This window comes from Enhydra lutris, unplaced genomic scaffold (assembly GCF_002288905.1).
Source record: "Enhydra lutris kenyoni isolate GAN:26980312 unplaced genomic scaffold, ASM228890v2 scaffoldscaffold21, whole genome shotgun sequence".
NCBI lineage: Eukaryota > Metazoa > Chordata > Mammalia > Carnivora > Mustelidae > Enhydra > Enhydra lutris.
In genome coordinates this window covers 6,943,570-6,955,736 of record NW_019154105.1, presented here as the reverse complement: position 1 = coordinate 6,955,736, position 12,167 = coordinate 6,943,570, and the positions used below count along the sequence as shown (strand labels likewise).

General features: G+C 39.4%; 1 protein-coding gene across 1 annotated transcript; it reads right to left on the bottom strand.

Moving 5' to 3' along the window:
- Window positions 1-1,912: 1,912 nt before the first annotated feature.
- LOC111149152 (C-X-C motif chemokine ligand 9) lies at window positions 1,913-8,504 on the bottom strand. The gene is made up of 4 exons (XM_022506102.1): window positions 8,290-8,504; window positions 6,568-6,694; window positions 4,942-5,026; window positions 1,913-3,945 (listed from the first exon to the last, which is right to left on the bottom strand). The coding sequence occupies exons 1-4, from the start codon at window positions 8,438-8,440 to the stop codon at window positions 3,841-3,843; spliced, it is 468 nt and encodes a 155-aa protein (XP_022361810.1). The 5' UTR covers window positions 8,441-8,504; the 3' UTR covers window positions 1,913-3,840.
- Between the last annotated feature and the right edge of the window lie 3,663 nt (window positions 8,505-12,167).

Here is a 12,167-nt window from a genome sequence, read left to right as displayed (position 1 = left end):
TTAATTCTGACTTAGAACCACACAGGGAAGGAGATTCTGGGAAACAGAGTTCCCAGGTTAACCAAGTTGGTATAGCACAACCCAGCACGACAGGGAACAGCATGTGCCAAGGCCATGAGAAGGAAATGAACTCAGTGTGATTGAGAGACAGAAAGATGAGGCTGAGGCCCAGTTAGTGAAGGGGAGGATGGAGGGAGCATGGTCAGAAAAGCCGGCAGAGCCTAAACTCAAAGTGTTTGGTAGGTCCTGGTATGTTCGATTTAATTATAAATTATAGTATTTTAAGCAAAGCGGTGATATCCTATGAGTTGTACTTTGAAAGGATTATTCTGGCCGTCAGAATGGTAAGGAAGAGAAAATTTGATCAAAAGAGACAGGAGAGGGTGCCTGGGTGGCTCAGTGGGTGAAACCTCTGCCTTCGGCTCGGGTTGTGATCTCAGGGTCGTGGGATCGAGTCCCGCATCAGGCTCTCTGCTCAGCAGGGAGCCTGCCTCCCGCCCCCCTTGCCTGCCTCTCTGCCTACTTGTGATCTCTCTCTGTGTGTAAAATAAATAAATAAAATCTTAAAAAAAAGAGAGAGAGAGAGAGACAGGTGAGAAAATAGGAGGCTATTACAGTCTAGGAAAGGGACAATAGTGGCCTGGACTATGAGTATAAAAATGTAGATACAGAGAACTTGTCAGATGAGCTTTTGGCCTTTTCCAATGTATTTTTTTTCAGTCCTGGGAACATCTCTCTGTGTATGAGATGTGGAACCCTCTGTTGCAAGGGAGGTACACCAGAGGTGAGAGGTTACTGAAGGTTGGGACTATGCATCAGATCTATGCCAGGCCCATTCCTCACAACAATCCTGAATGAGCAAACTGGTGCACAGGCAGGTTAAATAGTATACTTGAACAAGCTCATGTAGATAGTAAGTGGTGGGCTTCTGATCTTAACCTAGGTATCTCAGAATCCAGAATCATAGCTCCTTCCACAGCCTCCTGCAGTCTCTCAGCTTAAAGCCCTTGTGTGGAGTCATGTCCATTGTCAGCGGCTGCTTCCTGTCCAAACATCACACCTTCTGGCCGCCTCTCACAAGGACATCAAATGGACAAGGCTGACAGTCTTTGTACATTCTCAACTTTCTTAGTCCACACTGCGTAACATCTCCAACTTCGTTTCCTGGACCCTTAAAGAACTTCTCCAATGTTTAGATCTCCACTAAAACTAAATGAGGCTTTATGGTATTTAAATATATATACTTTCAGGATATGGAAAAGAGGGCATCTTTTGTTTCCTAGGTGTATATCTCACTGAAATAGCTTTATCTTTCAGGATTAGGAAATAAACTGCCTTCTACATAACTCTTCAAAGTCAATGCTGCTTTAAGGCATTGTCGTCATATTCTCAGTTGAAGTTTTTTCTGTCCCCAAAGAAGTCCATGTCTTTATCTCAATTATACCCTATCTGATGTGGAAGAAAATGAATAAGGACACATGAGAATTACCGTTAAACGTGTTAACAGTTGAGGTACATGTTCAAGACACTAAAAAAAATAAAATCTGTATTTATTTTCTGATCAATGGTCTTTTTATTGATGCTATTGTCTTTTAACAAAGAATGTATTTGAAAGTACAAGTTATATATGTCAAAACTGATTTGAACTTAATTATTGCTTAGAGAGTATACGTGTATATATAAGTAATGAATATCATGTCATACATGTCATAGGTACTTAGTTAAAGATGTGGTCTCTGGTTATTTGTTATGCACGATCCATTTTTTAAAAGATTTTATTTATTTGAGGGAGAATGAGAGAGAGAGAGAGCATGAGATGGAGGAGGGTCAGAGGGAGAAGCAGACTCCCGGATGAGCAGGGAGCCTGATGTGGGGCTCGATCCTGGGACTCCAGGATCATGACCTGAGCTGAAGGCAGTGACTTACCCAACCAAGCCACCCATGCACCCTGCACTACCCACTTTACCTGTGAGACACATGGTACCTGGGTCCAAACTCTCAAACTATGGAATGTTCAGAGTTTTCGGGGGTTACATATTGAAGGAGCTGAAGAGTTTCACGATTAGATATGATGCTGTTTGGATGGGATCACCTCTAGGCAGCACTAGGAATCTCCTGCAGTGTTCCAAGTGACAGAGTCTGGCAGAGTAGGTGTAAGTTTAAATTCTGGCCAGAGATGTTCTCTCCTACACAATTCACTGAACCTGCTCTTCAAGAGGGTTTCTAAGACCTGTTGGAGCTAAATGAGCACCAGCCATGCCTCCGCCAACAGGATCTCCTGCTCCCTCTAGCTCTTGGTGTCTTAATTCTCACCCTTCCTCTGAGACCTGGTATGGTAATTGGTAATCACAATCCTCTACAAACTCTGAAACGGACAATGACATTTATAGCTACCTAAAATGAGTTTTCAAAAGGCACTTGGTGGCCTTCTTGTCAGACATAGAAAACAGGCAGGTCAGGAACGGTACTGGAGGAATTTTTGTACTGGGTGGGGAAAGGTTGCACAAAGCTCCTTCCTACTGTAAATTCTATGATTCTAAGTATCCTGTACTATTTCATGAAAACAGTTCAGAATATCCGGTGATTAAACATTGTCTTCCTATTTGCTGAAGAGGCCACGTTAAGATCCTGTCCTAAGGCAAGACTGCTGTATCACCCCCATTCCCGCAGTGACAATGGCTCGAAGATAAGGAATAAAAGAGGTTACCAAGGTTAGACAATACGGAGTAGCCAGTATAGACCGTTCCTGCTCTGAGATGGCCTGGTTGCCCTCCTACCTGTCAAAACCGCAACTGACAAATTATTCAAAACCTAGTTCACAGTCTACTAGGCATGGCGACAGATTCAAGGAAATAAACTATGGTTTGCTGCCCTCAAGGAGCTGGCAATCTGGCTGGAGAAATAGAATAAACATGCAAAAATTAATTAGAGAACAGTCAAGTGCTCAACTGTATGGTACTGAACACAAGTGAAAGGAGAGCTTTAAGAGAATTCAAATGTCCAGAAGGTTTTGTTTAAGAGGCAGGATTAAACCGAGCCAAAGACTGGTCCAAGTAGGATCAGTAGGGAGAAGGCAGCGTTCTTGTGGAGTGCTGGGGAAAGAGCTCGATGAGGAGTCGAGCCAGGTGAATGACCTGTGTAGCTGAGACAGTGAGAACAGGCTTGATGGAAGCAAAGATAAACGGTAAGACATACAGTGTGAGCTTGGGCAGCTAAGATGGGGTCCCATGTCCTCAGAAGCTGGACATAAGCTTCTGAAAGCCCAGTGCTAGTGTTCTTCGGTGGTGGTCCCCAGAAACAACCAGCATGGGTCTCTCAGAAACATGGTGAGACCTGTAGGCGGGTTCAAGTACAGATGCTAAATGGCCTGGCAGCTTGGTGAGGTCCAGCTCGGTTCCAAACTCCTTGGCTTCCTAACATGTGGACAGGCTGGGGCTTGCGGACATGAGCCTCAGAATATCCTCTGGAGGCTGGAATCTGTGGCCTGGGAAGCACAGGGCTGCTCTTCCAGGAAGCTGCTGCGTGTGGGATGGGACCGTGTACAGGATGTGATTGTGTGTGCGTTTGTCCAGATGTGGGTGTTAAGACTGTGATCTTCAGCATGATGAAAGTCAGTTGGTTGGTGGTAGAAGAACAAAGTCCAACTATAGCCTGTAACAACTCTTTACATTTGGATTTTAAAAGCAACTTTCTAGCTTTAATTACAATTTCACAACAATGCTTAAACTTCTCTAGAAAAAAAAAAAGCTTATGTATTAAGTTGCCATCCCCTTTTAGAATTATTTCAGTATAACTAAAAAGAACATTTTCACACAAAACACTTGCTGGTAAAGTGGTTGTTTATGTGGTCCTCTTTTGACGAGGATGTTGAGATTTTTTAACTTTTAAAACTTTCTTGCTTTTTTTATATCTTTTCCCTTTTTTTTGCTTTTTCTTTTGGTTGACCTGTGAGGAGAAAGAAAATGAGAGTAATATTCCTTTATCTTACCAGTTTTCCTTCCTTATATTATATTTGGACTCTCCAGACTGTTTTGTTTTAATCTTCAAAAACGGTTTAAATTTGCTTCACTCTCAAAAGGGCTTCGCTTCTCTCTACTTTACTGACTTCGAGGAGGAGGCCATAGCCTCCTAACTGGTCTCCTTTCTTCTATTCTCCAGGCTTATTACTGCCCTTACTCCAACTCTGCTTGTCCAACCCACAACCTTCTGAGGCTAGCACTCCTATCATCCACTTTTTACAGAGGAAGAGACAGAGGCTTGGAGAAGGTGGCTTGCCCGAAGTTGAGAGCTAGTATTCGGCAGAACCACTACACCATCAGACTCCAGAAGCAAGCTCCTGGCTTTGTCCTGGTCTACTTTTCTACCTCAGTTTCTTCCCTCCCTTCACGCAAACTCCAGCCACACTACCTGAGGCTCCCTGAACACAGCAAGCTCTCCTGAGTCCATGCTTTTTCATGCTGTCCTTATTCTCTTGGGGAACATATGAAAGGAAGACATATGAACAATCTTCCTTAACACTCTCTCCCTGCCCCTCCTTCCGGCAAGAAAAAGGATTACTCCTTCTATAATCCTCAAGATTCTGGTACATATCTTTATTTTTCTCACATTGTACTATAATTAATTGTTAGCACATCTGCTACAGCAGGAAGGGACTACAGCTTTTTTCCGTCTTCAGTGTCTACCTTTCAATCCAATACATATTTATTATATTGAATAAGAAAGGTAAGCTCCCTCTCCTCATGGAAAACACTTCTAGTGGGGGATATAGACAAGTGATGTTACGCGCAGAAATGCAATTACACATTACAATGACGTCATTCTAGGAACAAAGGAGGAACACAGTAATTTTTAAAAAATATCCTTAAAGAAACTACATGCATTCTTTGTTTTCCAAAGTCAATTTCTAAAAGAAAGAAAATTTTGTTCCTCCTGGTCACTGACCTGTTTTTCCCACTCTTTAATCAATTCTTGCACAACTGCCAAATCTGGGTTTAGACACGTTTGATATCCATTCTTCATTGTTGCACTGCCAAGGAAATAGCAATGAGGTTTTTTTTTTTTCTACTTTCAGTAATTTAAATGCCTCATTTTACCTCCAGATTTCAATTCCCTGGTTAGAATGTATTTATGTCATCACTATAAGCATCTGAGACTTTCAGTTTTTTTCCCAATTTTTTGTTTACTTAATGAGTGGGGGTACTTAGATAAATTTCTAGGAGAAACACAACCCTAAATTATTTAAACTAAAAAAATTATATGAGCATTTCCAGTGTCATTAAATATTCTTTGAAAATACATATTTAATGGCTACATAATATTCCACTGGAAGGCTATATAAGAGTTTATCAAGTTTTCATTATTATAAAATAATTGTTAAAATAATATTTATATTATAAAAAATAAAAAATCTAATAGATACATGCAATGAGAGAAGCTTATATCTAAAGATAATATTAGTTGTGCTGTGGTGAAAATAGCCATTTTTGTTTAAATGAAGAAGCAAAATAGAAAAGTTGTCGATATAGCTATTTTTTTTTTCCAGAAACAATGAAAATCAGCATGAAGTTTGCTATATTTTCTAATGAAATTCCCTAAAACATAAAGTTTTTAAAGACATGACTAACAGACTGGTTGACTATTTTAAATCACTTATGGCAGACTGTCCAGGAATAATTTAAAAATTTTTTCTTTAATTTTTCTATGTAATCTGAGAGTAAGAACAGTCATTCTATAGATCAGCCTTAATTTAGGTTTCAAAAGATTGAAACTAGCAATTTTAATCTTTAAAAAGGTTATTATTTTTACATTTTTATTTAAATTCCAGTTAATATCCAGTATAATATTAGTTTCAGGTATACAATGTAGAGATTCCACACTTCTGTATAACACCCTGTGAAAGTTATTATTAATAGGAAAGAACTAAAGACATGATACTGACATAGTAAGTTTGATTTCAATAGCAAAGAATTGTAAATAATCTACATTTAGGCATTGCTCATATGGATTATGGTACATCCATATGATGGAATGTAATTTGGCCATTGGGAATGACATTATTAGGAAAAATGATATTACAGAAGATTTACTGACATGAGGAAATGTTCATGATATAGTGTTAATGAGAAAGCAGACTATAAAAGTATGTAACATATAATTTTGTTTTTATGTTTACATACAATACATATGTACATGTGTATATATATGTTGTATCTATAGATGTACACAAATGTAAATGAGGGAAATTTGGAAGACTATAGGCCAAGAGGTGATCAGTATTTGTCACTGTAGAAGTGACACTATAGAAGTATAAATGATTTTTATTTTCTTCTTTTGAGTTATTTGCATTAAATATTTTCTACACGCTTGGTGATATATTCTCCTTGGTTTAAATGTCTACCAGAAGTTCCTTGTTGTTTAGAAGAAAAAAAGTAGACCACACTTATGGAGGGACAGTCATCTGAATTTTAAGTGTCTGTACGGGCAAGGGTCCTAAGGGTCCTAATTCTGACACTAAATTTAATGTTCCTGCCAATATGGTGCATGTGTGTTGGATGAGGTTTTACTTACATGATTTCAGTTTTCTCACAATAAGAGCTTGGGGCAAATTGTTTAAGATCCTTTAAGAATTTTGACTGGATAGCTTCTTGGGTGGTGGTGATGCAGGAACAGCGTCTATTCCTCATTGTTGGGGTTCCTAAGGGAAAGAAAAAGGGAGAGAAAAAGAAAAAAACACTGATTAAAGGGAATGTCTCAATTTAGATGATCCATCAAAATGATACATTTGACTTGGTCATGGTTGTTACTGTCACGTACTGAGTATGTTTGTTGGGGACTGTGATAAAAAAATAAAGTTACCACCAGTAGACCTGTGAGCTGGACCTGGGCCCTTAAAGACTTCTCTTCCTCTCCCCTGTACTTATAGTGTGGGTTCCACTTGCCTTTCTGGCTCCCAGAGGCTGCTCCAAGGACATAGCCTTGGAGTGGTTGACATGAGGTTGAAAATACCCACACTGAACGCATGACTAAGCCCAGTTAGGGTAGCTTTTTAAGTTTTTAAGATCTGGTAGGCAGCTATAGGGATCCATTTGTCTTGCTGCTGCTCAAGATGAGTCCATATGTAAGTTTCCTTTGCTTTCCTTTATTATTATTCCATTGCTATTATTAAAACTGCCACCTATTAACCTGGAATGGCCTGTCTCTTTCTTTGGTCTCTCCCTGCCCTCTGAGTAAAAGAGCTGGCTTTAGACGAGAGTTGTGAACCTACACTGTTAATCATTACCACAAACTTTTGAAAGAGGAATTATCTCCATTTTATAGATAAAGCAGCTGAGGTTCAAAGAAGTTACAGAAAGAACAAAGTCGAATCAGCATTTACGGGGCAGGTGCGAGGTTTTACCTCAGATTTTCTTGAGTCCAAAGATACTGCTCTTAATTACCGTATCTTACAATCTTAGGAAAGGAGCCATCAAAGGAGCCACAATATTTAATAAAAGCCTATCATAGGTCAGACACACAGATATCTGATTCATGTGTGCAATGTGGGCCACAATTCCTTAGGCAACTCCAGAAGCCATTTATTATCTGGCCTTAGTGGAATGGAGTTGGTGTTGGTTTGGGCAGAAAGATCTACTTATAATAATCAATTACAACCACCAACCTCATCCTCCCCACTGCCTTGCTTTTTGACAATACTTTAAGCTTTCCAAAACCCTTTGAAATACATTATCTTCATTCCTTAATCCTTTAATTCATTCAACATATATTTACTCAGTGCTTACTATATGCCACACATTGTGTGGTTGGTAGAAAAAGCATAACTATAAAGTCTCCATTTTATAGGTGAGAAAACTGAAATCTAGAAAAGTTCATTAATTTGCTCAAAGGTGGTTAGTAAACAGATTTGGGACCTCTCTGATTATTAGACCCTTAATTGGTTAACCACAGACATACTTATCAAGAAACAATATCAGGGTTACAAAAATAATTTAAGAGACAAATTTTTTGATCTCATTACCACCCAGTTCAACAAACATTTATTGGACACTTACTATATGACAGGAATTCACATACCTGGACTGAGATGATTTATGTTTGACTTAGCAGTCTAAGATATGAACTCTGGATAACGAACTACAACACTGAGAAGCTTTATAAACGACTCATATCACCTACTGATGCATGCCATCAACTTTATTGGGCAAATCATGAGACTTTTATAGCAATTCACATTTCTGACTAATTTCCCTAATTTCTGACTACATTTCCCTAATATAACTCCGAATCCCTTACCTTGACCTCCAATCAGCGTCAGGAAGATGATACTCAACAAAAGAGGAATACCACCTTTCTTCATAGTGGTAGTATGGAGTTCTACTGAATTACTCCTGTATTGGATTTCACGCCTGAGAACTTCTTTAGAGAATATGCTCTTGGGAATCATATTTATTTGGGAAATCCATTTCCCAAACAAAACTCTGATTGGCTGTTCTTAGCTGACTTTGCTAAACTGACCACAAGCCCAGTGGTGCTGGGAGAAACCCTGTTCTCAGATCCAAGGGAATTTCTGCATGTTTTATTTCCATTTCACATAAATGGGTAGTTTACAGAAAGGATGTGAAACCAGCATCACTGGCACCCGTTAGCACACTCACACCTACTCACCTGGGTGAAGAGTACATTATATAATGAATATAATATTATACAACAAGGGTTAGAGATGTTGTTTTCGGATGGAAAATACTAAGGTCCAGATAAATAATTCATTTTTTTCCACTTTTCTTACTATTTACAAAATATCCTTCTGTATAATATATAGCTACAATTTTTTCGTCTATTGTCTACCTGATAATCTTAAATAATCAGCATCTTAATTTCCTCAGCAACCAGGTCATTTCCTACTGTAAGCACATTTTTAAAAGATTTTATTTATTTATTTGACAGAAATCACAAGTAGGCAGAGAGAGGGAGAAGCAGGCTTCCCACCAAGCAGAGAGCCCGATGCGGGGCTTGATCCCAGGACCCTGGGATCATGACCTGAACTGAAGGCAGAGGCTTAACCCTCTGAGCTACCCAGGCGCCCCTACTGTAAGCACATTAAAAAAAATTTTTATTTATTTACTTGAGAGAGAGAGAGAGAGTGCATGCGCACGCATGACTGGGGGCAGAGGGAGAGGGAGAAGCAGACTCCCCACTAAGCAGGGAGCCCGACATGGGGCTTGATCCCAGGGGCCTGGGATCATGACCGGAGCCAAAGGTAGATGCTCAACTGACTGAGCCACCCAGGAGCCCCCATTTTGTTTTTTATATCACTGCTGCTATAGCTTATTACTATTTTTTAAGTGGTTTGACTAGTTAATACTGGGATCAGTTGAAAAAAGACAAATGGGACTACATCAAACTTAGAAATTTTTACACACCAAAGAGAACAATAGATGGTAAAAAAGGAACTTACAGAATGGAAGAAAATAATTTCAAATTGCCTATCTGATAAGGAGTTAATATCCAAAACATATAAGGAACTGGCACGACGACAACAACAACAAAACCCCAAATAACTGGATTAAAAAGTGGGCAAAAACTTGAATAGACATAGCTCTAAATGAAATTTAAAGATGGCCCATAAACACTTGAAAAGATGCTCAACATCATTAGTCATTAGAGAAATGCAAATCAAAAGCATAGCAGATGTCACCTCATACCCATCAGGATGCCACTATCAAAAAACAAAACCAAACCAAACCAGAAAACCACAAGTGTTGTAAAGGATGTAGAGAAGTTGGAACTCTTGGACACTATTGGTGGGAATGTGAAAGGGTGCAGCCATTATGGAAAACAATACAGAGGTTCCTTAAAAAATTAAAAATGGAATTACCATTTGCTCCAGCAATCCCATTACTGGGACTGTCTAAAGGAATCCATAACAGGGTCTTGAAGAGATGTTTGCACACACGTTTACTTGGCCTTATTCAGAATAGTTACGAGGTCCAGCAGCCCAAATGTCCTTGGCATCTGAATAGATAAATAAAATGTGGTACTTACGTATAGCAGATTATGTTCTCTCTTTTTAAACATTTTTAAAAGATTTATTTATTTGAGAGAGTGTGAGAGAGAGACGATGAGCGCAGAGGGAGAGGGAGAAGCAGACTCCCTGCTGAGGAGAGACCCTGATGTGGGGCTCGATCCTAGGACCCTGAGATCATGACTTGAGCCAAAGGCAGCCACTTAACTGACTGAACCACCCAGGTGACCCAGATTATATTATCTTAAAAAAGGAATCCTTGTCACATGTTACAAAATGGATGAACCTTGAGGATATCATGCTAAGTGAAATAAGCCGGTCACAAAAGGACAAATATGAAATATCTGAAGTCAAATCTTAGAAACTGAAAGTGAGAAGGTGGGTGCAAAGGGCTATGGGAAAGAGTGAGCTGAAATTAATCTTAGTGGGTATAGAGTTTCAGTGTTACAAGATTTAAAAGTTCTTGAGATCTGTTGTACAACAGCGTGACTATACTAAACACTACCGAACTGTGTACTTTGAAATGGTTAAGATGGTAAATTTGAAGTTATGTGTTTATTTGAACCACAATAATAAAATAAAAAGGGGGTAAGGGATTAGTTACAGGTAAGGGACACCCAAATTAAAGGTGACTAAACCAGAAGTGTATTTCTCCCTGACAAAGGCAGGTGGACTAGGACTTACATGGTGGTTCTGCTTCATGGAAATCTCCCAGGCTCCTTCTATCATTTGTTTTATTGCCACCTCTGGGTTGGTGTCTCCTCTAGGTTGGTGAAGGGGTCTTTCCACCATATCTAATTTCCAAGGACAGGATGGTGGGAAGGCAGAAAAAGGGCATGTTCCTCATTTTTAGACCTATCCCGGAAGTTGCACTCATCACTTTCCAGCACCTTCTATGGGCCAGAACTTATTCACATGGCCACACCTGGCTGCATGCAAAGTCAGGAAATGTGTTTGTTCTGGTTGAACAACTAAGACTTGGAGGTTCCAGTACTTGTGAAACATTTTTTTTAAAGTTTTCAGTTAAATTCCTATTAACATAGGGTGTGATATTAATTTCCAGTGTATAGTGTATAGTCAACTATTCCATACGTCACCTGCCGCTCATCCTAAGTGCACTCCTTAACCCCCATCCCTTATCCACCCCATCCCTCACCCATCTTCCTCTGGCAACCATTAGTTTATTCTCTCTAGTTGGGTCTGTTTCTCTGTTTGCCTCTCTCTCTTTTTTCTCCCTTTGCTCATTTGTTTTGTTGTTTAAATTCCACAAATGAGTGAAATCATATGGTATTTATCTCTCTCTGACTTATTTAGGTTGGCATTATATTCTCTAGTTCCATCCATGTTGTGGCAAATGGCAAGATTTCATTCTTATTTATGGCTAAATTATATTCCGTAGTATACATATAACTCACTTTCTTTATCTAATTATCAATTAACAGACACTTGAGGTCAGGACAACATTTCTTAACCTTTTTTTTTTTGGTTACTGAGTCTCCTGAGACTAAACTGAATTAAATTAACTTAAATCTAAATTAAATTTCTCCCTAAAGAGAATGATTAAATTTTAAGAAATAAGATTTTGTAGGGTTCAACTTCAGTGGGCCACCAATTAGTGTGTTATCTAAGATTTTTCAGTCTCCTCAAGGACCAGTTTTTGTTCCCTGAGGGCAATCTCCTTCCTCACCCCACTGAGAATGCAAGCTATAGGATAATGGGGGACGCATGTTAGCATTGCCTGTAACATGGTGCACATTTTTGGACCGGCGCAGAATACTCTTTAAAGAAAACTGTGCTGACCTTTGATACAGCTTGTTGGCTTGGTTATGCTTGATTTTGGTAATGGCTGCGGCCACGCACAGAGCTGGGTTTAGGTCCCAGCTTTGCTACTTAATGACTGCCCAAAATAGTTCTACAAGCCTCAGTTCCCTCTGCTGATAAAACTATGACTGACCCCACAGGTTTTTAAAATTAAAGGCAAAAGTTCATTGTCAACTGCAAAACACCACAAAACTAGAGATCATTCTTTCCAGCAGAGAAAGAGATGGAAATTCTTAGGATAAATACTGAGGTCCTGCATGGCCTGCCCTTGCCCACCTTTCCAGACTCTTCCTGCATAACTCCGTCCCAACACCCTTTCTTCCCTCTG